This window comes from Urocitellus parryii (assembly GCF_045843805.1).
Source record: "Urocitellus parryii isolate mUroPar1 chromosome 9 unlocalized genomic scaffold, mUroPar1.hap1 SUPER_9_unloc_3, whole genome shotgun sequence".
In the NCBI taxonomy this organism is placed as follows: domain Eukaryota; kingdom Metazoa; phylum Chordata; class Mammalia; order Rodentia; family Sciuridae; genus Urocitellus; species Urocitellus parryii.
In genome coordinates this window covers 88,445-114,388 of record NW_027551789.1, presented here as the reverse complement: position 1 = coordinate 114,388, position 25,944 = coordinate 88,445, and the positions used below count along the sequence as shown (strand labels likewise).

The 25,944-nt window shown below is 41.9% G+C and overlaps 1 protein-coding gene across 1 annotated transcript in view; it reads right to left on the bottom strand.

Annotated features, from left to right (window-relative positions):
- LOC144251531 (phosphatidylinositol 5-phosphate 4-kinase type-2 alpha-like) overlaps nt 1-24,493 on the bottom strand; it is a gene marked incomplete at its 3' end in the record, with an annotated part of 128,637 nt that extends 104,144 nt beyond the window's left edge. The window contains exon 1 of the mRNA XM_077794395.1: nt 24,240-24,493. Within this exon, the coding sequence (XP_077650521.1) occupies nt 24,240-24,383 (144 nt within the window). The remainder of the gene's footprint in view (nt 1-24,239) is intronic.
- Nucleotides 24,494-25,944: the final 1,451 nt, after the last annotated feature.

The following is a 25,944-nucleotide window of genomic DNA, read 5'->3' as shown; positions in this document are numbered from 1 at the left end:
TCCAAGGTTGACCTCATGCAGTGATCATAGCAAAAATGCAGGTGCACTTAAAATACTGCATGAATGTTCCTTCAGGCGATGTGTACAAGATGTAAATGAAACATAAGTGAATTCCATGCACCAACTTGGGTCCCCTTCCCAAAATACCTCCCATATAAGAAACTATTTCCAACTCTGAAAGGAGTCAAAAGCATTTCGGTCCCAAGCATTTCGGCTAAGAGATACTCAACCTGTAATTTGGTACTAACAACAGACTTTTCTAATCGCTTGCTGTTTATACATGAACCAAGTAGATTCTATGCCCCATCATATCTCTTTCTTGAGTGAAAGGGGCAGGGATGGAACCACAGCTGGTGTCAAGAATGGTGCACAAACCTGACTCTGCCCGTGAGTCCTCTCTGCTTGTGAATGTTTATCCAACTTTTCTGTCACTGTGGAAAACAACTATGAAACGTGCTGAGCCGGCAGGCACGTACTCAGAAAATTTCAGGAACAGGAAATTCATTATCCCTAAAGAGTTGACTGCGTCCTTGGACAAACTGAACTTGTAGAAATTTGTTCTTATCTACTAATCTCCCAAGAATTTCCACAAATTACATCTTAATTAAACTCCACAAATGAATTGAGGGAGAGGACGTTCTATCTCTGGATTGCTTTCAGAGGGCTGACAATTGTTCCTAGGTTTCCAGGGGATATCAAAAAGACTATCTTCTTCCTCTTAGTTATTCTCAGTTGAGGAGCAGCTCAACTATTGAAGAAAGCAAACCCTACTTTCTGCTTCAATCTCTATGAATAAAATGGGATTAGTTCAATATTTTAAATTTCTCATGTTGACACAGATAAATTAGCCCATTTTGATTTTTATATGTCTTAAAATCCTGGAATCACATTCAGGGCCTGTGTTTTCGAGGCATCCCACAATGGAACAGGGCACATGTCCGCCTCCCACCCGGCAGGTACTGAGAACAGCACAACATCGAGGCTCACTCCAGGATGGATGAAGTTGTGTTTGTTTTTTGCGATTAAGAGCAATGAAGGAACGTGATGGGAAAACTCCATGTGTCTAAGCACTTGAAATATTTACTGAAGTGTAACATTGGCAACCATGTTAGAAGGTACTCAATTCACCCTTAACACTAGTCAGATGGTTAGTATTTTGAATCTGGTACAATCTAGTCATTTGTTTATTATTAGACTGGATAAAGAGGCACTCCTATACCTAGTGAGTTCCTTACAGACATGCATACCCAGGGCTTTTATAATTTATCACACATCTCAAAATAATGGATTCTCATGAATTAGATTCACAGCTGTGTGCAGTAATCCCAGTGACTCAGGAGGCCGAGACAGGAGGATACCAAGTCCCAGGCTAGCCTCAGCAGTTTAGTGAGATTCTAAACAACTTAGCAAGACCAAAATAATAACAACTAGATTCCTGAAAGCAGTCATTTAAATATGCATTTGTCTGTAACTTTAGAAAACACTGAGCCATCTTTTTCTTCCTCCTGGGCAGGTATGAGGTGGTTTCGGAGGAGTGGCTTCCTCCACAGCAGGCCCTGTGCTGCCTGCCCTTCCTCTGCTCCCCGCCCCCCCCCCCCCACTGTCCAGGCAGCCCTGGAACCAGTCCCTTTCTTCCCCCTACAGAAAGCTCTCTTTAACATGCTTATAACACTTCCTGAGCTAACTCCTGAGTGTTCAGCTAACAAAATTCCCTATATCTAAAGGTATTTTTTAAAAGGTTAAAAGAGTTATGTATCTATGTTGATGGGTAAAAAAATACATAAAAATGTAATTTGTAACATCAATAATAAAAAATGAAGGAGGCAGTAAAAAAAAGTTAAAAGAAAAAGCAATGCTTTGTGCTTTGCAACAGCACACTAATCCCCTAGATGAAATGCATACGTGCATTTCAAGGGGCATAACAGGAAAGGAATACATCCCTTCAATTTGGAAACAAACAATGCATAAAGGTATAACCTCGATAAAAGTAGAAGCATGTGAAAGCCACCTAACAAAGCACAGCCACTGCAAACTGACAGCTATGGCTACCACGCCCTGCAGTATCTCCACTGACCACTCCAGCTTTTCTTTAGCAAAGTTTTCATGTCAAAAAAGACTGAGGCACAAAAGTAGGATCATGTAAATACATCACTGAATAAGGCCAGAATTTGCTTACTCTTTTCAAAGCTTGAGTCCTGCAGAAAGGGGGAAAAAAATTGTAACTGCTTATCCCAAGAAGGCATTTTATTCTAATTATTTCTTTAAACTTACATTAATCTTGATCTCACTAGTATTACAGCAGCAACAGCAGCATAACAATAAATGGCAATTAACTGTTCATGGATTCTAAGGGTTTCATGAACATTAACTTATCTAAACCTCAAAACCACTTCATTTGGGGGTAGGTGATGAGGGTGAGAAAAACAGTATGCCTCTGAGGCACAGAGAGGTTAATTAGCTTGCCCAATGTCACACAGCTCATAAATGCTGGGGCCAAGATTTGAGCCCAGTCAGCTAAGTTTAAATTGTCAGGTACTATGCTGAACTGCCTCCCAAAGTCAAAACAGCATCAAGTCACATTTAAATCATTAGGGTTCCCCCTCAGAAATCATTAACTCCACTAATATCATTAATATTGTTTACTCTCTTAATGTGTTTTTCACAAGTTGGAACATTTTAAATAATGTTTTGAAAGATTTTCATCTCTGCCCAGAGGAAGACAGTGATACAAAACTAAAGTGTTTCCTTTTTTAAGAGAATTTTTCAAGGAGCACAAATACCACAGAAATGGGTGGGAGGGTCACTAGTGCTCACGGGGTGTCCTGTGACTACATTAACACCACCAGGCACTCAGAGTCTTAACTCATTTTGTCCTCACAGCCACATGGCAAAAAACACCATCCATTTCACAGAGGAGAAAACGGAGCTTGGGAAGACAAGTAACTTAGTCAAAGGCAAAATAGACTAGAATTTTAAATAGTCAGGCTCCAATGTCAGCCCCGCGCCTCCCATGCAATGCTGCCTCGATTGTGAAATTAGTGAAATGTACTTCCTCTAAACAAGGGAAAAGACTAACAAAGGGATCCAGCACAAGAGCAGTGGCATACAGTTAGCTGTGGGGGCCCCTGAGCAAATGCTTCACCCGCCTCGCCACCCCGGCACCTGCTGGGCTGGGCGGCAGGGCCCCTTGGGCTCATGTGTCTGTGGTCCCCCACAGGAATGCAGAAGCTGTGGGATCCCTGCTTCACAAATGAGAAAGCAAAGCTATAAGAAATGCTGGACTCAACCTCTGCTGTCACCTGTGCCCTGTGGGGGGTGGGTGGGGGAGCACTCCATTCAGCTCCCAGGACCCATGTTGTGCTGAGCTGTTTCCCCCTGGCTGACTTCCTATCAGTCTGGCTAGAATGGGCTGGAATCCTCCCCTGTCCTTATCATCCCACCTCCAAGGCCCTGGGTTCAACCCCCAGCACCAAGGTACCCAATTGTCTCCCAGGACCTTAATAAGGTGAAAAGCCTCCACTGGGTGCTGTGGCTCCTGCAGAGGTCCCAGCTACTCAGGAGGCTGAGGTAGGAGGATGCTTGAGCCCAGGAGTTTGGGACGAGTCTGGGCAGTATGGCAGATCCTATCTCAAAACAAAAACAAACAAATGGATGTCAATAAACAAAGCAAGCCAGGCTGAGATACTTTCCATATCCATCAATTTTCTTTCTCCTCCATGTGCAATAGAGAGATTCCTTCCCCCTCCCTCATTCCTTCACCTCTCAGGATGATCTGCTTCCAGCCTGTGCCGTTTCTTTGTACAGGCATCTTTGCACAAGAGATTTCTGTTGTTTTCCTCCAGAAGTTCTAGTAAAAGTCTCTCCTTCCTGAAGAGTCTTTGTTTTTTTCTTGTTTTGTTTCAAATTTCACTCCTTCCTTTTGTTTATAAAACAAAAGTCCCGGGCTGGGGCTCCCTGGAGCATGAGCTTCAGCATGCACAAGGCCCTGGGTTCAACCCCCAGCACCAACACAAAGAGGTCCCTACACCATCATTTGTGTAAAACAGAAACACTTTTAACACTTAAAATCCTTCATTCTCTACATCTGGCCTACCTGATTCCACAAATGATGAGACGGCACTTCCATTATCGCTACGTTGGGTTGTCATTTTGTGTTCTCAGTCATGAATTCTCAACAAAAAGAAAACCTGGCTCTCAGCCAAATGATGACCCAGGGGGGCTTTGCCAACACCTCAGGGATACACTCCAAAGAAGCACAACTCTAACTTCTCAAAAACCAGTGCTCTTAAGAACACATTTCCAGAAATTACTAAGTAAGAGCTCCTGAAAGCGTCTTTGAACTCTAGTTGCCACTGGTGGTCTTTCAGTGTCTCTGATGATGGAAAAGAGTCTCAAGTCCACACCAGCTCCTGTGAGGAAGAGGGCAGGACAGCAGGTGACTGACGGAGGAGCCAGAGGCTGCGCGGAGCTGCTTGTCTAACTAAGGCCAAGCATTTGGTATCCTTCCTACCACTTGTCTTCTGTGCTGTGACGCTGAGAATCTGGGGGCTTCACTGAGGTCTGTGTGGAATGCTTTCTCAGAAATACCCAGGTCCTACCCGTAGTCTTCCCTAGAGATGGACCAGCCCCTCATTTGAGGCCAAGAATCAGGTTCTCGACCTAAAAAGATACAGTCTTTATTACCTACACAGTGTAGGGACAATTCAGTTAACGATGAACATGAAAACATGTCCTTTCAGCACTCACTGGTGACCTCAATTTGTCACCAAGTCAGGCTGGAAAACTTGATTCTTGCAGGAATCATTTACTGATCTCTGTAGAAAGTCAGACTGGGTTAAAGCCACACACCTGGGCTGTGTCACCCTGATACATGGTGTCACATTTTGCCTTGGCTTTCACTGAACTTGATATTAAATAGTCCTGCCTACCCAACTACCTCAGCCCTCTCTTAGTCTGCTGAGGTCATTTGTTTTGTTGTTTAATCCCCTTCATAACAAATTTCCCTCAGAACCCAGGAATGAAAAGAAAACAGTATTTGTCCTCACATAAGACAAGAATAGTTATATCACAGTTTTGTCAAGGAAGCTAAGAAACCCAGACCTAAGTTTCATGGTCAAATGTCAGTTTTCTTCACCAGGACTGCGAAAAGTGAAATGGAAAACATTTTTTCCTCCCTCTCTTTACAACTCGATATTTAACTAAATGCTTTTTCCTTTTCTTTTGTTTTTGTTTGTTTGCAATCAATATTTCTTTTAATCAAGGGATTTCGGGGAGGGGGGCGGGGATGCAGTTTTTTCTAACCTATGCTTTCATTTGTGAGGTCTTGAAGGATTCTGAGAATAGACACATGATAAGGATTTCACCTTCATCACTGAAAGTCAAAGAGCCATTCATTGATGCTGCATTGCATCTTGATCCACTTAGAAGGCTACTTCTCAGGAAATGAGAATCTATTTATGAGCCTGCTTCACATTTCAGTCATAGCTAGACGGAGCATGTGTCTATAAGAAGGAAGCAGAAAGAGAAAACACTATTGATGATTTCAAGGCCATATGTTCTGGGAGGCAAAGGAAAAGAGCAGAGAGATCTGAAAAGGAAATTAGTCTTCAGGAAGTCAGACGTCAACAGATTCCCCCGTGGCTTGCATCTGGGAGCTGCTGGTCATCTACATGTTGTTCACAGATGAACTTAATAGACACAAGCCTTGTGCCCGGTAGGGACAGAATTCTAGTGCTGGCTCTACCACTCAGTGCTATTCCTCTATTTCTCTGTCTCAGTTTTCTCATCTATAAAATGAAGGGACTGGGGGTAGGGGATCACAAGAACCATCTGGTTCTAACATTTTATGATTCTGGAAATGGGATCCAAGAAACAGAAGAGAACTTGATGGAAGAAGTGTGACTCTGGAGTCACGCAAGCTCTCCTTCATTTACATGATGTGCTTGGGAATCTCCAAAGGCCTGTGTACAGGGGAGGAGTAAAAGAAACCATCGCAGGGGGCAAGAAACAGCGCCAGGAAAGTCTAGACCATGTACCTGCAGTCAGTCTGACCTCAAAAGGCAGAAATGCAGCTTTTATCAACAAGGGCCACACATACTTGGATTCATATGTTAGATGGCTGCACCTCACTCCTAACTCAAAAATAGATCATAATTCTTTGGTTCATTTATAGGAGGATGCTAGGGACATGGTATTTAAAAAAAAAAAAAAAAAAAAAAAACTTTACCCAATGAGGTAGGGTGAGACACAAAAATATTTTGATATTTTGTACTATACAGAAGTGTTCCAGCTTATTTCTCTTAGGGCAGAATAAAATAGAATTATTTTAAGTATGATTAGCATTGCTGGGTGCGTTGGCACACACCTGTGATCCCAATGGCTCTGGAGGTTGAGGCAGAAGGATCACAAGTTCAAAGCCGGCCTCAGTAATTTAGCAAGGCCCTAAGCAACTCAGTGAGACCCTGTTGTATTTTTTATTTAAAAAAGAGAAAGAGAGAGAGAGAGAGAGAGAGAGAGAGAGAAAGCTTGGGATGTAAAGCACCCCTGGTTTCAATCACTGGTACTAAAAATTAAACAAAACAAAATGAATGATTAACACATTTTTCTTTACATGAGTACAGTTTGTTCCAAATTTATACACTAAACAAACATTAAAACAAATAATACACTATCATCAGGTACTTTTTTTTTTCTTTCTTTTTAATGAGCTCACTTCATCAAGTGCAAGAAAATAATGGTTTTTCTGGGAAATTCATTCTATGGAGAAAGCTCTTTGAAAAGAAATGTGCTTTTGCATTTATAGAGAACTTGGAAGCACTTTTCTAAATTACCTTAAACTTTTCAATGAATGTAAAAAGGTTTTTCACTTTTAACCACCTACATCCTTATTAATATAAACTGAAACACATTTTGTGAGAATTTAATGATCTTAGGGAAAAGACGCCAGATAAATTTTAACCAAAATTTATGCATAGCTGGAGGGTAGTTTGAAAATGAAAATCAATAATTAATAAGAATAGTCAACAATATACTTCATCCATGTGAGTATAGCTTTGTGAGGTAACTTTTTTAGCTATTATACCTTTTTTTTATTTTTTTAATTTTTTTGGATACTGGGGATTGAACTACCCAGGGGTGCTTTACTACAGAGCCTCACTCCCAGGCCTTTTTAATTTTTTTTATTTTGAGACAGGGCCTTGCTAAGTTGTTGAGGCTGGCCTTGAACTTGTGATCCTCCTGCCTCAGCCTCCTGAGCTTCGGGGATTACAGGTGTCTGCCACCATGCCTGGCCCATATATTTTAATGATAATTTTTAATGACCTCAATAATGGTTTTTAATGAGAGCAAGTACTTAGTTAATATTTGTCTTTAGTGAATCCTTTCAAAATGTGTATATTGTGAACCAAATAAAATAATCCATTATTAATAAACATTCATATATTGAAAGGACATGCTCAAATTTCTCTCTGATGAGATGTGCAATAAAAATGGACACCTGTAGGTAAATTAGTGGTAATCACAGTATGTCTTTGTTTTTTCCAAACTCACAAAAAATGACACTATCAGAAAAACTTATTACTTAATTATTTCTCCAAATACAAACAATATTTCTTTTAATCAAGGGATTTCCTGGGAGTGGGTACTTTATATCAAGCAGATATACCCATTTTACAAGCCAAAATGAGTTATTTCTGCCTCAGTAAATTCAACATACAAAACATTTCTTCCAACCACCTGTTTTACCTTATAACCCTTTTTGCTAGTGATGAAAGGACTACACACTCAACATTTTTTAAAAAATCAACCTATAAAAAGATAAGCAGGAAGTGAAAAATCTTCTGCAATCCCTTCTCCCTCCTGAGACATATGACATTTTGAATCTACACCAGGTTCTTACTTAACATATGAATTAGTCACTTCATTTCTTCACACCAACCCGTCAACGTGTAATAACTAGTGTGTCAATGTACAGATACATCATATTAGCCCAAATATCCTACTGATGGATATTCTATATCATTTTCAACTTGTTTATCATTATGTAAGAACTGAGATCAGGTTTTTGTTTGGATTTGTGAAAGGAAGCGAGTTATGTGGGTCCCATTCAAATGTACCCAACAGTTACAAGTAAATGTTTTTAGCTTAGCTTATAAATTAAGACAATTTCATGTGCCAACAGAAAGCCCTTTCTTCTTATAAATACCCAAACTGAAATGAGTTCTTAAATAGACCTTTGTTTTATAGGTTCAAAACTCTAAATAAATTTATTTTAAAATAGTGTTTATTCATACTGTTTAACAGGAAAGCAATTCCATCCAAAATATCACTCTATACTGAAGATTCTTGCAACTCTTGCAGAAATTTTTAAACACAAGGAAACAACGTACTTTTTCAAAAGTAGAAGGGACATGAAAGATTTATATCCATAATTTTGTTTTAAATTTTAAATTAGTGAAAGATTACATACAGTTCATTCATACTAAAAAGTCATCTACTTCCTGACACCTATTCAGAATGATCTGGTTTTGGCAAACACTTAATATTTTTAAGTAGTAAGAAAATAAGAAATAATTCTCTATTAGGTAATCATACAAATTAAGTATATATTATCATCTTTTACAAAGGGTCCTTAAATTTCCTACTTAATTTGAGCTTGAAAAAATGATAATCAATTAGGATTCATTTTAAAAGAAATTATTATCCAAGGGCTAATTTTAAAGCCTGCATCCCCTAAATAGTAATTTAGGCCCTCTGAAATTGGCAGCTATAGTTACTACTGTCACAATAACATACATCCACATACAGCAAGTTTGCAGTAGCTTTGGTTTATATGCATAACCTTTCCTTTCTTTCTAAGAGAGCTCTGCTTTTGTTCTTTTGGTTTTTTTTTTTTTTTTTCAGTGTTCTCAGGAGGTTCATCTTCTTCAGCAAAAAAAAAAGAAAGAAAGAAAGAAATTATACTTCCCCTATAGTATGTTAGAATTAAAATCCACAAGCACTTTCTCCCTTCAGAAGATCTCTTACCTACACAGACCTAAGCCTGGGCATGAGTGACCTGGGAAAGTATCTCCCTCTCCTACCTGGCCATGCTGGCTCTGAGGTCAGCGGAGGTGACTGACATATTTATATCAGATAATGCTGAACAACACAGTGGACACACATGGAATCAAGCTCCAAGCCAAACTGCAGGACCACAAAAGGGTGATAACCTCTAGAAAGAAACACGGACCTGGGTGGATGGCAGGGCACAGTATATTTTCTGAATGGTTTCAGCTGAATCATCCGTAGGTTAAACCTAATGTTAAGCAGTCAGACTGGATAGCCAGCTACAGACCTACCTACTTATACTTGAGGAATTCTGCCTGCCATCAAACACTTTGGGTACAGTAGAAGCAGGTCAGGTGAAAACTGCTCCCCTTCAAGGGCAGCCTCCCTGGCCAGGATACCTACCTGGGAGCCAGGCCAGCCTTCAGCTGACACCCCTCACCACCCATATGTGCACCTCTTTTTGTTGAACTGATAACACCCTCTAAACAGGGCTTAAGGGTCTGTTCCTCAGCTCTCCCTCACTGTGATGAAATACCTGAGATACTCAAAGGAGGAAAGGCTTATTTTGGCTTGTGGTTTCAGAGGTTTCAGTTCACAGGTGCTTGGCCCTGTTGATTTGGGCCTGTGGCAGCACAGTATATCATGGCAGGAGCACGAGGAGGAAGAGGCTGTTCACCTCCTGGTGGAAGGGAATAAAATGGGTATGGGGGGAGATAAGGTCTTAAACCTCTGTCAAGGGCACACCCCCAATGACTTAACTTCCTTCCACTAGCCCCCCCCCCCATAAATGTTCCCCCATCTTGCAGGAGTGACACAAGATGGTGATCAAGTTGAACACAGGGCCTTTGGAAGACAAGACATTCAAGTTCCAAAATACAGTAAAGAGCATATGTTTGAAAATGATATCTATTTATTTTGATTTTTCTTATTCAACTTAGAAATACTCAAAACAGTTGGACGCTGTGGGGCACGCCTGTAATCACAGAGGCTAGAGAATTGAGGCAGGAGGATCATGAGTTCGAAGCCAACCTCAGCAATGGCAATGCACCAAGGAACTCACCGAGATTCTGTCTCAAAATAAAATGCAAAATAGGGCGGGGGTTGTGGCTTAGTGGCCGAGTGCCCCCGAGTTCAATCCCAGTAACCACCCACTCTTGGTAAAAAAAAAGAAATATTCAAAGCAGGAGATTGGGTGAAGTGATCACCACATTACTGGGATTGTAAATTGTTATAACACTGTTTGAAAGGAATTTGGCAGCATGTACCAAGAGCCTTAAAATATTCATACACTTTGACCAAGTAATTCCCCAAAAGGAGAATATGTTCTAGGGAAATCATCCAAAATGAGAAAAAGTTCATACAGAGAGATGTTAGAGCAGCATTATTAATGACAGCAAAAAATCAGAACCAATGTATAGACCATTAAAACTTCCTTAGATTATCAAGGCAGCCATTAAGAGTTTAAAATTATCATTGTGAAGAATATCTAAAAATATGAGAAAATATGTAGACAATGTAATCTCGATGGAATGAAAAAAAAAAGGTATTGAAAAGAAACATAGTCATGGTAATTTTCTCTATACTTGTGTTTATTTTTCACATTTTCCAGATAATGTGCTACATATTTGTACTTATTAGAGTTTAAATTCCACTGAAGTCATGAGAGCGTACAGTTCACTTAAATACACAGAAAAAGAAGTTTTATAAAACATAAAATATTCATTATTTTCTATTTACGAGATCAAATATTCATTGGAATGTTTTAAAGCTGTGAATATATGATACCAAACTGCAAGAGAAAAGTAAGAAAAGGAATATAGTAGCTTCCCCCAATCTTTTTTTTAAATGTCAATTAAATTTGCTCTTGTCCTCCTATTTGGCTCAATGCACCAAAAAAAAAAAAAAAAAAAAAAAAAAAGTGCCTTATGGCTTTATCATAATCATCACTGAACAGATCTTTCTATGCCAAAGCATTTGAACTTCTCACCTGGATGCAGGCAGCACCTAATTTATAAATAGGTTGTATTCCACATATGCATTGGTAAATTGGCTATGTATTTCTGTGGGAAATGTATTCCAAGTTCTAATGCTATGGCAAAAGCCTGAGGTCTTGCCTCTGAGAGAAAAGGGCCAGTTGAAAAGAGACTTTCTTCTAACATTCTTGGGCACAGAGGCAAAGTTTGGAAAAAGGTAGTTGCTTAGGGTCAAGGCACATCTGTGAAAGTTCTGAACATACCTGGAGTGTAACGCAGTGATAGGACACTTGTTTAGTATATATGAAGCTCTGGGTTCGATCCTCAGCACCACAAAATAATAATAATAATTTTTAATAATAAAATTTAAAAGAAGAAACTTTGGTGCAAATTTCCAATGCTGCTAATAGCATTTCCAATGCTGCTAATTTTCCAATGCTGCTAATAATAATTCAGATCAATACTACCACTGAAAACAAGTAAACATTTGTTTTTTGTCAGCTTTGATTTGGGTTTTAGTTAGCTTTTTGTCACTGTGACCAAAATACCTGAAAAGAACAACTTAGAGAAGTTTATTGGGGGCCCACAGTTTCAGAGCTCTTTGTCCACAGACCACTGCCTCCATTGCTCTGGGCCCACCCTAAGGCAACATATCATGGGGAAGGGCCCAGAGGATGAAAGCCTTTCAGCTCACCCTTTCAGCTCACGGCTGGGGGCAGAAGAGAGGAGAGAGGGAAGGGGCCACAGGGAAGATGCACCCTTCTAGGGCATGTTCCCTTGACCACCTCCTCCAGGCCATCTGCCTAGATTAACCACCCAGCCCACTGAAACTAGGGTGGACTGATCAGGTTAGAGCTCTCACAATTTAATTGTTTCACTTCTGAAATACATTAACAGGAGCGTTAGGGGGATACCTCATAATCAAACCATAATACATCCTGAATTTTATATACGTGTGTGTGTGTGTGTGTGTGTGTGTGTGTGTGTGTGTTTAACATCTTACAGGCATCAAAGAGGGGCTTGGGCTGGTGCTCAGTGGTAGAACACTCACCTAACACTGGGTTCTATCCTCAGCATCACATAAAAATAAATAAAGGTATTGTGTCTACCTATGACCAAAAAAACATATATATATATATATATATATATATATATATATATATTTAAAAAAAGGCATCAAAGAGCTAAAACAGCAGGAGAGGGTCACCCTGTCAAAACTGAAGTGAAAGCTCAATTAGAGAGCTGAAAGTTAGTGAGGGACGTCACTTTGGCTCTGAGAGACCTGATGGTCCCGTGGGTTGAAAAAAACAGAAGTCAGAACTTAGGGCCCATCCAAGATGTGGGGTCCAACAGGAAACCCTTTCTCCATAAGACTACATTGGAAAGGGTGACACCCTAGAGTAAGGGTGAACCAAAAATAAACCCAAACTACCCATCAGGAACCTGAAGCCCAAATTTATATCCCTCTGTGGTCCAGAAACCTCCAAGAGGTGACTTTAGTTTAAAACAGTCGAGGTCTATAGTGCCCCTAGACACCTGACATAAATAAGCAGACCTCTTAGGAGGTTCACACTGTTACCCTAAGACTTGAGGACTCCTCTGCAAATAATTGTCCAAGGGCTGTGAACAGCTCATAGCCAAAATGAGCCAAATATACATAGCAATGAGGCACCATGAGAAAGAACCAGCAGAAATAATACACAAAGACCCACAAGGATTTGAGACACTAGAATTATCACTGTTCTTTCAATGCTTATGAATTTTAATTTTAGCTTATGGCACACTTCTGCATACTGGAATTTTTAGAGCACACGGAAGCCATTGAAAGACCCCCAGCTACTGGGAGCAAGTCACAAGCAACAGCCACAGTGCACTTCTGTACATAATAATAGACTGTTTAGAAATCATTCACAGTCTTCACACAGTTTGGCTGATGGCCCTTGGGCATTCTGACACCATCTGAGAGAAGCTGCTTATTCTCTGAACCTTCCCTGTTCTGTTCACAAGGCAAAGGTCCTGCATGGTCTGTAAACATAAGCTCTTTCTTTGGCAGGGGCCTGCGGTTATCCCACATCTCTTATCATCAACGTGCAGCAAGTTTTTCCCACTCTCCAATGCACTGCACAACTTGCTTATCAAAACAAACGCTCTAAATACTGTGCTCAATCATAATAACAATAAACTTCATGTGTTGGTGAAAATTTAAGGTGGAAGGGTATTATGGTTTGGATGTGAGGTGTCCCCCAAAAGCTCATGTGTGGGACAATGTGAGACAGTTCAGAGGGGAAATGATTGGATTCTAAGAGCCTTAACCCAATCAGTGAATTAATTCCCTGATGGGATTAACTGGGTATGCGGCTGGCAGAGGTGGGGCATTGGGGGTGTGGCTTTAGGATATATTTACATTTGGCAAGTGGAGTCTCTCTGCTTTCTGATCATCATGTGAACTTCCCTCTGCCTATGGTGATGTTCAACCTCACCTGGAGCCCCAAGGCATGGTGCCAGACTTCTATGGACTGAGACCTCTGAAACTGTGAGCCCTCAAATAAACTTTTTCTCGTACAGTTGTGCTTGTTGGGTCTTTTAGTCAGAGCAGTGAAAAATGTTGACTAAAACAAAGGGCTCATCACCAGCTGCGCACTAATGGCCTACTGAACGCAGTCCAGCTCATTTGTTAATATTTACTGAGCGCCAACCATGGAGAAGCACTGTTCTAGGTGTGGGGATACAGTTAGTTGTGTGGAACTTGCCATTCTAGTTTGGGAGAGAAAAATAATAAACATGGAAACAGCTGAGTTTCAGATGACATTAAGTGTCATGGGAAAATAAAGGGGGACTGTGAGAATGGAGGAACTACTTTAGATGAGCAGGTCAGAGAAGGGAGCCATTTAGCTGAGATTAAAATACCAGAGAGGGGGCCATCCATTCAAAAATCTAAAGGAAGAGCATTCTAGACCAAGAGTAAGGTAAATGCAGAAGCTCTGTGGCTGTTCTGAGTCTGTTTATTTAAAGACCAGAAAAGACCAATGTGGCTGGAAAGTAGGAATAAGGAAGAGAGAGTGTTAATGAGGGAAAAGAGGGAAGCGGGGCCAGGCCAGTAAAATCTTGTGAGCCACAGAAAAGAGTTTGGGTCTTATTTTAAGCGCAATGGGAAGCCTTCAGAAAGTCTAACTGGGGAAGTGACCTGGTATATATACATTTCAGAAAAGTCATTCTGTCACTGCTGTACAGAATCTGGATGGGAGTAGAGCAAGGGTAGATACAGTAGACCGATCGTTACTGAGTGACAGTGTTGAGGACAGGGTTTAAGTGGGAAGAGAGAAGTATGCAGATTCAAGACACAGTGGTAAGGAAAAGAGGAACCCAGGCTGGTACCCAAGTTTCTGTCTGGAGCACCTGGGGAGATGGTGGTCCATTTACTGAGAGGAGGAAGACACTGGTTTAGGGTATATGGTGGGGGGGAGTAGAGGAGGCGGAAGAAACCAAGAGTTCTGTTTGCGACATCTGTGATGTCCACTAGAGATTCACATGTGATAAGAAACTAAATTCAGAGTCAGAGAGAGAAGTAAGAGTGGAAGATACAAATTTCTCAATCAGCATAAAATGCTATCAAAAGCTGAGATTAAGATCATGCAGGTAAAACACATGGAGTCATGGATGGCCCACCCCAGCCACAGTCCTGGGGCATTTCAACATGTGGGGACTGAATAAAGGAAGAAGAGTTCAATAAAGCACCTAAGAAGGGATGGCCAGCAAGGCAGAAGGAAAACAAGAAAAGACAAAAACAAAGGAGACGCCTGGATTAGAACACCTGGTGTCACTACTGATGTTGAGAAGAACAGCTTCCTGGGAATGAGGGGGTTGGAAGCTAGATTGGGACAGGTTAAGGAGAACAGGGCAGATGAGTGGGGTAAAAGGTCAGAGGAGACAGCAAAGAGACCAAGAGACTGCGTGGGAGCGATAGTGAGAAGAGGTACATTTTACTTTGTTTCAAGATAGGAGGTCTTAGAGCAGGGAGCACCAGTAGAAGGTGCTGTAACAATGGAAATTGACTATGGTGGCACTGTCCAAATTCAGTAGTCACTAACCTCACGTGTATGGGTCACTTGATACAAGAAAATGAACTTAAGTTCCACTAAGTGAAATCAAAGTAGCCAGCCATGTGTGGTTAGTTCCTACCTAACTAGATGTCTGTGGACTGATGAATTCAACAGCCCAAAAGTTGGCAGACTGCGGGGTGGGAATTGCAGAAATTGAAAGCTTGTACTTGTCCAGTGTTTTCTAAGGGAGGAATCAGCCAAAGGAGGACTACGGGACAAGACAGTAAAACAGAAGTTTAAGGAAAGGGGGAAAAGTAAATGATTTCAGAGAGTACAGAACACACGAGGAGGCAGCAGTAAAGTATTAGAGCCCCCTTGGGGTAAATTATAAAGCAACACTTGTCAGAACTGCTAATAGCTCTTCCCTGCAAACGGCTACTTAGCCCTTCCAATCTGGCCTCAAACTATTTTTTCAACTATCTCCTTGACATTCCCCACAATTTACCTCTGTGGCTCTCAATCTTCTTGTCTGTAGAACCTTCATTTCCTGGTACATATTATGTTCAGTGCTCTAATTAAAGAAACAAACAAACAAACAACAACAACAATAAAAACCCCAAAGACAACAAGGACAAAAACAAGCTGCTCTGGATGAAGCTGAGTTTGCAGCTACCCTCCCCCAGCAGCTCAGCCTCCCTCCCACCTGCCTCTGGGGCACATCCAAAGAACCCTGGGGCTTGAAACCAAAGACTGCCCTAACCAGTGCCTGTCCAAACTGCAGGTACTTACAAATTGCCCATCTAGTTAAACTGCATTCTGTTCCAGTAATCTGCAGGAAGGCCCAAGACCCTGCATTCCTAACAGCTTCCTGGGTGACCGATGATGTCACTGTTCTCTGAACTACAGAGATGGCCACAGCCACCGTAGAGGACTCACTCTACTCCACTAGCTTTTGCCAGTGGTCAACCTCTTTACCTCACAATACCTCTTTCCCTGTCTTCTGCACCTGGGAGATTCTACTTAATCTTCGATGTTCTCCTCAGTGTCACCTCCCCTCAAGTCTTCTCCAAGTCTCCCAAATGGAAGTAAGCAGTATCCAGCCACTGTTACCACTTGGTCCTCATTCCTACCTTTAGCCCTCTCTCACTCTGCTCCAGCTGCACTGCCTTCCTTATATTTCCCTGGACATGCCAAGCAAGAGATAGTCTCAGGACCTTTGCACGGGCTGATCCCTCCTGATCCCTCTGCCCGAGGGGATCATTTGGGGGGGAGGGGGTAACCAGGGATTGAAACCAGAGTGCTAAGCCACATTGCAAGCTCTTTTTAATATTTTATTCAGAGACAGGGTATCGCTGAGTTGCTTAGGGCCTCACTAAATTGATGATGCTGTCCTTTAACTTGCAATCTGCCTGCCTCAGTCTCCCGAGCCACTGGGATTACAGGATGTGCCACCACGCCCAGCCACTCAATGTCCTCTTAATCAAGGCCTATACACTTTCTACCCTATTTCATACCACTTACCCCCAGCAGTCTTGATTCTCTAGTTAACTGTGCATGTATCTACTAGAACTTTCCTTGTTCCAGCAACTATTTATGCATCTGAGAAACAAAATCAGTCCCCAACATACAGTTTTTCACTTTCAGTACACTATCAATAAGTTACATGAGCTGTTCAACTTTATTGTGTGAGATGATTCTACCCAGGTGTAGGCTACTGTAAGTGCTCTGAGCAGGTCTAAGGTAGGCGAGGCTAGGCCATGATGTCTGATAGGTTAGGTGCATTAAATGCACGAACAATATTTTCAACTCATGGTGGGTTATCAGGATGTAACCCCACTTTAAGCAGTGGAGCCTCTGTGCTCATTTAATCCACCTAACAACCCTCTGGAGTAGGTACTCTTTTGCATCGTTTCATAAGCAACGAACCAAGAGGCTATATAAATAACTTGCTGCAGGTCACACAGCCAACCAAGCACTGACCTCAGAGCTCAGATCTTAACCACTTCTAGTGGAAAAGTATAACACAGCATTTAAAAACCTGTCTGTAGGTAAGTTACTGTTTTAAAACTCTTAAAAAACATTTTTCATGAATAGATTGCATATTGATTCTCTATCCACCTGCTTTGCACATAGCTATGATTTTCTTTCTGTAAAGGAAAAAAAAGTGTTTTCAAACAGCCCCTTCCCCCATATTAATAGCTAATAATGTGTCCATCCAAGAACAGCTTTTAAGACTAAGAATAGGGACAACAAGATCCAAAAGATGTGACTGACACAGGTAGCCCAGTAGTGGCTAAGGGCATGGGCCTGACCCCCACCATGAACTAGGCACTGTGAGTCCAGCAGGGATGAATTCAACCTGAGCATGTTCGGTCTGCATAGTATTCTTCCTGGCTGTGGCATGTTCTCCCCCATTTCCTACCCCATACCGCCCCCATCTTATTCCTTCAACAGTTCTTAATTGCCCCCGCCAAGTTCTTAGAGAACCCAAATAGTCGCTGGATAGAACTTGAGGGATCTGTGAACTTGACAGGATGAAACCTGTTTCCTTTGTTTTAGAGCATTACTCTGAGAATAGAATCCTGACCTTCACACAACAGTGAGACTCCACAACACCAAAAAGGAAAGGAAAGGTAGATAAAGGTAGCTGTAGGAGCCTTAGCTCGGAGGATCTGATGGCAGTCGAGGGAAAAAAATAAATCTGGCTAGGAAAAGTAGAGGTGAGAATGACAGACAAGAGATGGAGTCAAAGAGAACCCTGGGAATTCCTAAATTAAATGACACCTTTCACTCTCTACGTCTAACCTTCTAAAAGAGGAGCCACCTCTATTTCACTTATTCACTCTTTAAGAATTTATACACACACACACACACACACACACACACACACACACACACACTCTGAATCAACCACTCTCAAGAGTACATCCACAAACAGCAAGCTCTCGGGAGCACCTAATTCTCCAGTCTCCTTGCTGGGTTTTCTCTTTGATTCTTCTTCCTTCTTCTCTGATATTCCCTCAGAGTTGGCCCCAACCTGTCCCATCAGAGTTCTAATTAACCCCCATAGCTTTAACTACCAATTCTGTATGAATAATTCTCAATTCTTTATCCCAGCCCTCATCTTGTTCCTGAGTTTGAATTCCATCTTTCCAACATCCCATGGGATATTATAATTGGACTTTCCACCCACCATCACCTACAAGTCAATATTTCTTTTAAATAAAAAAAGTTAATATCTTTCCAATACACAATACCTTCTCCTAACTTTCCTAATTCCATCATGTGGTCCCTGTTCTTCTAAAGACTCGTCACATACCAGTTAGGGGACAAATTCTGAACATTTCTCCTTACTTTTAAAGCTATTCCTTCTACTGCTTGGCTACTCAAAGTACAGCCCATGGACCAACAGCATCAGCATCACCTGAGAACATATTAAAACACCCCCATCAGACTGATGGTAATTTTAAAAGCCCCCATGATTTGTGTGATTCACGTGCATATTAAATTTGGAGAAGCACTAGTCTAGTGCTATTAACATGCTACCATCTTACATGCATCCAAATTCTATCATTTTAGGCATCATCTACTGAATCCTTATTATGGATCAATTATAGGACTAGGCCTTAAATACATTATCTCATTTAATCCTCAATATCATCATTGTCTCCATTTTAAGAATATGTAAATCAAGGCTCAAGCAGCTAAAAACCTTTTTCAAAGAGCCCATAAATGATGGAGCCAGGATTTGAACCTAATCTGACCACAAACCATCCTACCAAAGTGCATTAAAAATTCCTTTGAATTCCAAAATTTGTATTTCAAAGTGTATGCTAGTTGAATTAATTACTCTGGTTGAGTGCATTTTCTATCAACTGAAAGTACATTTTGTTCGTTTATCACAATTCTTGCTGAAAATCTTTCTAAAAGCACAGCAGATCCTTCAGCTTTGGGGAGCATTCTAAATACTAAAGTTCATGCTAAGGTATCTGATAAGAGAGAAGAAACTGTATTCTGTTCTCCAGATATAACCCCATGTTTTAGAGCATTAAGCAACTTCTCCCAATAATACTGCATGCATGTCTACTTAGCGTGCTTCTTTCCTCTGAAAAGAAAGAAAAATAGTGTGAGGAGACAAGTTCTTGAATGATGGTTGATTCAATTCCCTTCAATGAGTTTCATCATGCTATTTTTTATTTTAATTGCCTTATTAATTTATATTCAGTTGATATAATTTTATAGTCATTTACATCATTTTAAAACCTAGTTTTCTTCTTTCATCTTTTTTCAGAGCCCAGATACGAATCTATGAACCTAAAAGAAATCACTATTTCTCCAATACCCTATTGGAATCCCCATCTTTTCTGGGAATACAACACAAGCTACGGATACTATACCTGGAAAACTGTATATTCTCAATTCACACAAAACTAGGCACGATGTTGGAAGGCTGGCCCTTATAGATCTCCAAAGGCAGGACCCAGAGACATCAGATTAAAAACTGCCTGTTGGCTCTTTCCCAACTCCACCAGGCAGATGCTGCCAGGTTTTCATATCTGCTTTTCCAGAAGGAGGCTATAACTAACCCAAATCAGACCATGCAAAATATTTCTATGGGGTAGAAATGACAAAGTGGGAAATTCAGAAACTATTAGTTCCTTGGCCTATGAAGAATGAAGCCAAAATGGACAGAAAGTCCCAACAGCACCCAAGTACCTGTTTCTTCTCATGGTTTGATTACCGATCTGCCCTTCTACCGTGATAGAGCCACAAATAACTTGTTTGATTTAAATAAGTATAGAAGAATATGTATGTATTACTTGAATATACTTATATTACTTAAATATACAGTATACTTAAATAAGAATAGAAGTAGTGTGTGACAAATAACATCCTTCACAATTTCTCTATAGAGACGATGAACATCTTTCTTCAGCTATTTAAATAGAGTTTTAAATACTAATTTCTAAAAGCCTCATATTTCAGTATATAAAAATCTTTTGCAATATCTATTTAAAACAAGTCTTGGCTCAGATCATTCAACATGTTCCACACACTATTAAAATGTCATTTTAAGAAGCTAACCGCCTGATCATTTTTAGTTTAATTCCAAAAGTAACAGATAAAACTGCCTTCTTAAGTCATCTTTTCCTTTATGTATTCAATTATATTCTCAGCTTAAAATACTTAAAATAAAAATTGGCACTTGTCCATTCACTGATGGGTATTTTTAAGTTAGAAAGCAGTAACATATCAAATTAACCACACAAAGGCAGGCTTATTGTCAGACACTGAGCATTGCCCAAATCAAGATTTTCATTACCACTACAATGGACTTGAACATTTTCACCTTAATTGCAAGTTTTTACATTTCTATCGAATAGACTTTGACTTAATAGACTGTAACACAGTCCAACTACAATCAATCTAGCAAACTCTTACTTCACAATCTCTTAAAATCACCATAGATTTCTTTCACCTCTAGTCAAGGCTTGGAAACTCCCTGAATGCTGTTGCATTTGCCACTTCATAACAGCAATGCAACTTCTACTATATTCTATTACTACTTCTGTGGGTTCAAATATAATGTCAAGCATCTATTGGACTATAAAAATGTTTGAATCTGAAATGAGAAAAAAAAAAAAGCTTGGAAATCATTCAGTCCAACAACCTCATTTAACAGATACAAACACTGATGCAAAAACCGGTTAGCACACCAAGGTCAACAGTTAGAATTAAAGAAAGAATTAAAACACAGATCCAGTGAGATTTTCACCATAGCAATGGAAAGATGCCCATCATAAGATGCCTACATGATAAAATAAACATGCAGTTTACAGTCCAAAGAAATTTTAAAATTTATCATGCTATATTCATGATAAGTCATTTTTCATTCTGATCATATTAGAAATATAGGGCAAGACATGGTGACCCATGCCTATAATCCCAGTGATTTACTAGGAAGGCTCACAAGTTCAAAGTCATCCTCAGTAACTTAGTGAGACCCTGTCTCAAAATAAAAAGGGATGGGAATGTTGCTCTGTGGTTAAGCAATCCCTGGTACCGGAAAAAAAAAAAAAATATATATATATATATATACACACACACACACACACGGAAAATATTCTGTCTGATACGATTATCTATTCCTTCCCTACTATACTTTCTCAAATGTTCCCATTAACTACACTCAGCTCTCTGATTCTTTGTTGTTGTTGTTGTTTTTTGAGATTTTCAATTAGTCTTTTTTTATTTGTTCTTTTTAGATATACATGACAGTAGACTGTATTTTGACATATTATACATACATGAAATATAACTTATCCTAATTAGGATCCCATTCTTGTGGCTGAACATGATGTGGTGTTATGCTGGTCGTGTATTCATATATGAACATAGGAAAATTATATTCAATTCATTCTACTGTCTTTCCTATTCCTTCCCCCCTTCCCTTCCCTTCATTCCCCTTTGAGCTTGCAGATTTTTAATATGTTGGACATATTTTCTCCACATTATTCTGTAAACTTTGGTGCACAGAAGGTCATGATAAAACATTTATCTGGTATCACACTTTGCCACCTAAAATGAAATCAACCAGATTTCATCAATCTGGATTTCATCTCTATATGCACCTGCATTCTTTAAAAAAACAAATATATATATATATATATATATATATATATATATATATATATACACACACACACACACACACACACACACACACATATATATACATATATATGCATATATATATGAAAATAGACATCTGAAAATAGTCTGTGAAACAGACCTTTCTTATATCAACTCAGAGCCTTCAAAATAAAGATATCTGGACAAAAATATGATATGTATTTTTAGCAACTTTTCCTACAGTGGGTGGCACTATATGTGCTCAATACATATTTACTGAATGAATAACATGCTTACATTGTACACTATGGAATCTCCAGTACTCTGGCTATGTATACTTAAGAATGCTAACTTAAGCAAAAGAAAATAACAATAAATGTACTATCTGGTAATCATACATAATTTTTATAAGGTTTAAGTAGTTTCAAAATGTTTCCAATAGAAAGAAACTCAAAAAACAAATGTAGCAATTCATAAATATAAGGTAACAACGTAAATGATTACAGCAAATTATGCTCAGTTATAGGCTTTCCTAAAGTAACATGGAAGTCCAGACTAATTCCCAGAGAATGCACAAACATTTTTTTCAGCAGCATATTGTTTTTTTAAAAAATATTTTTTAGTTGTAGTTGGACACAATACCTTTATTTAATTTATTTATTTTTATGTGGTGCTGAGGATCAAACCAGGTGCTAGGCAAGTGCTTTACTGCTGAGCCACAATCCCCAGCCCTCAGAAGCATATTGTTGACAATTCTAGATTCAATCCAGAGACACTCTCTGGACTAAAACACCAGAACTCCAAAGGAGACAAAAAAGACCCATAAATATGAGTAAGCACTACAGTACACATCCTATTTTCATTATTAGGTCCTATTCTAGTGAAGAGAACTTCAACAACAAGAAAACTTACCAAAAGTAAACATAACTAAATTGTAAACATTATGTAGGAAAATTTTCATTTCGTTTTCTATTTAAAACTTGGGGGAGTTCCTGTGCAGTAATCTATAGACTGTCCTAAGGGCTTAGTTTACATTCCTAATAGTTAAATTGTCAGGACCTTAAAATAAACTTCAGTGGAAGAGGAATTAATCTGTCAGAAAATAATAATCTATCAACTAAAAAAAAGTCACTCCATAAAACACTATCAATTCTAATATTGCTTCTCATTTTCCCCAACTCAGTTTAGGGAAGGAAAATATTTTTTAAAATGTTTATGAGCTATTTTAAGCAACTTTGTCAATTTGGGAGTGAAAACAACAACAACAACAACAACAACAACAACAACACGGTTTTCTGACATTTCCTTTATGCTGAAAAGGACACACCTGCACCCAGAGAAATCAAAAGCACAGAAAGCAGGCTTACACTTTTTCCTCAGATGCTAACTGCAGTGGATAAGGTCACGGTCAAAATTCACAAGCTCATTTAAACTTTCATGGCTCTGTCAAAAGCTGCCTATCACGTTTCCTGATCCTATATCTAAGTAGATTAAAACTGCAGGAGTTTCTTGCTGTAAGATCAGCAGGAGGCTATTTCAGACCCTCAAACCGCAGTCCGCATAGCCCGCAGCGGCGCATCTTCCTCCACTCCTGGATGTGGTGTTAAGCTAGCCTTTCCAAAGCGTTCTCCTCCGGCCTTTTAAACAAACCCCAAAAGCGGATGTAATCAACTCAAGACCACCTTTCATCCGCGTCCACCGGGACCCCTCCAGTTGTCACCGCCCCAGCCGCCCTTCCGCAGTCGGTGACTTCTGCCTGGTTCCCCAAGGAGAGGGAGGAGGTGTGGGGAAGAAGACTCCCCGCCAAGAGCTCTTCAGCCTGCACAGCGGCAGCGCGATTCAGGAGAGGAGCAGAGAAGATGCTCAACACTAGTGCCATATTCACATTGGCTTTTTCTTTGCCAAAGAGACTCCTCGTGTCCACTAATATTGCCTTTAAAGGAAAAAAGATCCTAAGCACTAAAGCTGTTGCCCCAAATCTCCTAGCACTCCAGTAGTCTCACCTCTGTCCTCTCGCAGGAGGTTCTGAACCTGACCAGCCGGATACCGACACCTGCCCTCCCGTGGAGGACACCGGCGGCCACACCGCACCTCCCCCCTCCCCCAGCAAGGGGGCGATCACCCGGACCCGGACCCGGACCCCAAGCAGCCCCCACTGGGGCTGACAGACGAGGCGGAGCTGTGCCCCACACAAACTTCCCACTTCCCCAGCTGCTGGGACCGATCCGCGGGTGGACGGACAGGGGTCGGCACAGGCACCCGATGCAGGGCTCAGATGCAGAGAAGACCTCTCATCCCGCATCCGGCCCTATGTCCAAAGAGGGCGCAAGTGGCTCGGGGCTGCCCGGAGGAGCGGGCGCAAGTCGTGGGGCTAGGGACACCGAGGCGGGCGGGCAGCTCCGAAGGCGAGCAGCCAAAGGGCTGGGGACCCGCTGACCCGGCCGGCTAGGGCTCTCCGCCCCGCCAACAGCTGCAGCGGGAGACGGAGGGGGGCGCGAAGGAAGAGGAGAAGGAAGGGGACTGCGCGCTGCAGCCAAGCCCTTACCGAGTGGTTTACCCCCCACATCAGGACGCTGAGTAGAGGGTCGCTGGCCCGAAACAGCTTCACTTTCTGGGCTACGAAGTGCTTCTTCTTGGTCTTGGTCTTGCTCGCCAGGACGGAGGACCCCAGGTTGCCAGGGGTCGCCATGGCCGCCTCCTCCGTCCCCTCCACCGCCGCGCTCCCGAGGCCGGGGACCCGCCCTCTCTACACACCGGCCCGGGGAGGCAGCCGCATCCCCTCGGCGGCGGCCCCGGCGCGCAGTGTCCCGCTCCGCCCGCCGCCGCTGCCGCTGCCCGCGTGCTCAGCCCGGTGCGGCTCGAGTGCCCGCTCCGCCCGCTCGGCCCGGCTGGGGCAGGAGGCTGCGCTCAGCTCGCGCCCCGCCCGGCTCCCGCGCCCGCCGCGGCTCCGCGCTCTGCCCGCGGCTGGACCAGGCGCGCCGCGAGGGCTTCCGCGTTGGGCGCCAGCGTCATGACGCAGGGGGCGGGCGGGCAGCAGCTGCGGCGCCGCCGGGCGGGGCGCGGCGCGGCGGCGGGACCGTTAGGCTGCGCCCTCCGCCTCCGGGTCGGGCTCCCGCTCGGTGGCTTCCAGGTGGCCCCCTGTACTCAGGCGAGCTTGGCCAGCAGCTCCTGGCCGGCTTGGGAAGCCGCGCGGTGGGCAGTGCGGTGCCACGAAGACTCCGGCGGAACACTGCCTTCCGCTCCCCGGGAAGAAAGGAGAAAAGGATGGGTTTGTGGGGGTGGGAGGTCTAAGGAGGGGAGTCCCTAGGGGCGTGGGTCAGCGGAAGGAAGCTGGCCCTGGGAACCGCGACTTACCAGTGCCAAGGGCCAGAAGAGGTAGTGAGACCTGAAATGCTGCACCGAGACAAGAGCTTCCCTAGCACCTAGGGAAAGGATCGTGGCACGTGGTCAGCCGCCTCCCAGAGCGCCCCTGAAATGGACTTCTTAATCCCTTTGTGACTTTTAACTGTCAGGCATTCCCGCACTGCGCGTTTTGCAGAAGGGAGACTCCCACCTAATACACTGAACTACTATTCCCATCCCACCCCTGGGTTCCTCATGGAAAGTCCTTGGTTTGGCCGAGAATCATGCCCCAAGCTGTACCTTATGCTTCGAATGCATCACCGTGCTTCTTGCCAACCCTTCTCTCTTCCCTGTATACTCACCTTGGTGCTTCTTGCCAACCCTTCTCTCTTCCCTGTATACTCACCTTTTATGGAAATCTCTTTGCTCTCTTCATCCTCATTATAGGAATACCTGGTCACCCCTAGGAAGCTGCCATTCCAAGCTGAGGCCATGCATTTCCTCCGCCTCAGCCTACCCATACACCCAAAGGTGTGTTATTTCTTATTATTACTCCACTCAAATATAGTGAATACCTTCTGTGCCTCTGGTGTTTTGCTTGGTTCTATCAGGGAGACAAAGGAAGACAGAACATTGTCCCTCATGGGGGCCATGGTTGAGGGGAGAGGCAGCAGATCCTGTGGTCACCTTCAGTTGTGTCCCTTCTTCCTTGGTTCTTTAAACACAGATGTTGCCAGAAGGCCTCTGGTTCTTTCTGGCTTCCTTCATACTATTGTCTAAAATAATATCTACTTCCTTGGAATCATTCATCAGCCCCCTTCATGGTTTAAAGAAAAAAAATTCTAAATTTCTAGTAAGACCACTATGCTTCACGTGTAGCCCTTTTATTTGGTTGTTCAAATTAACGT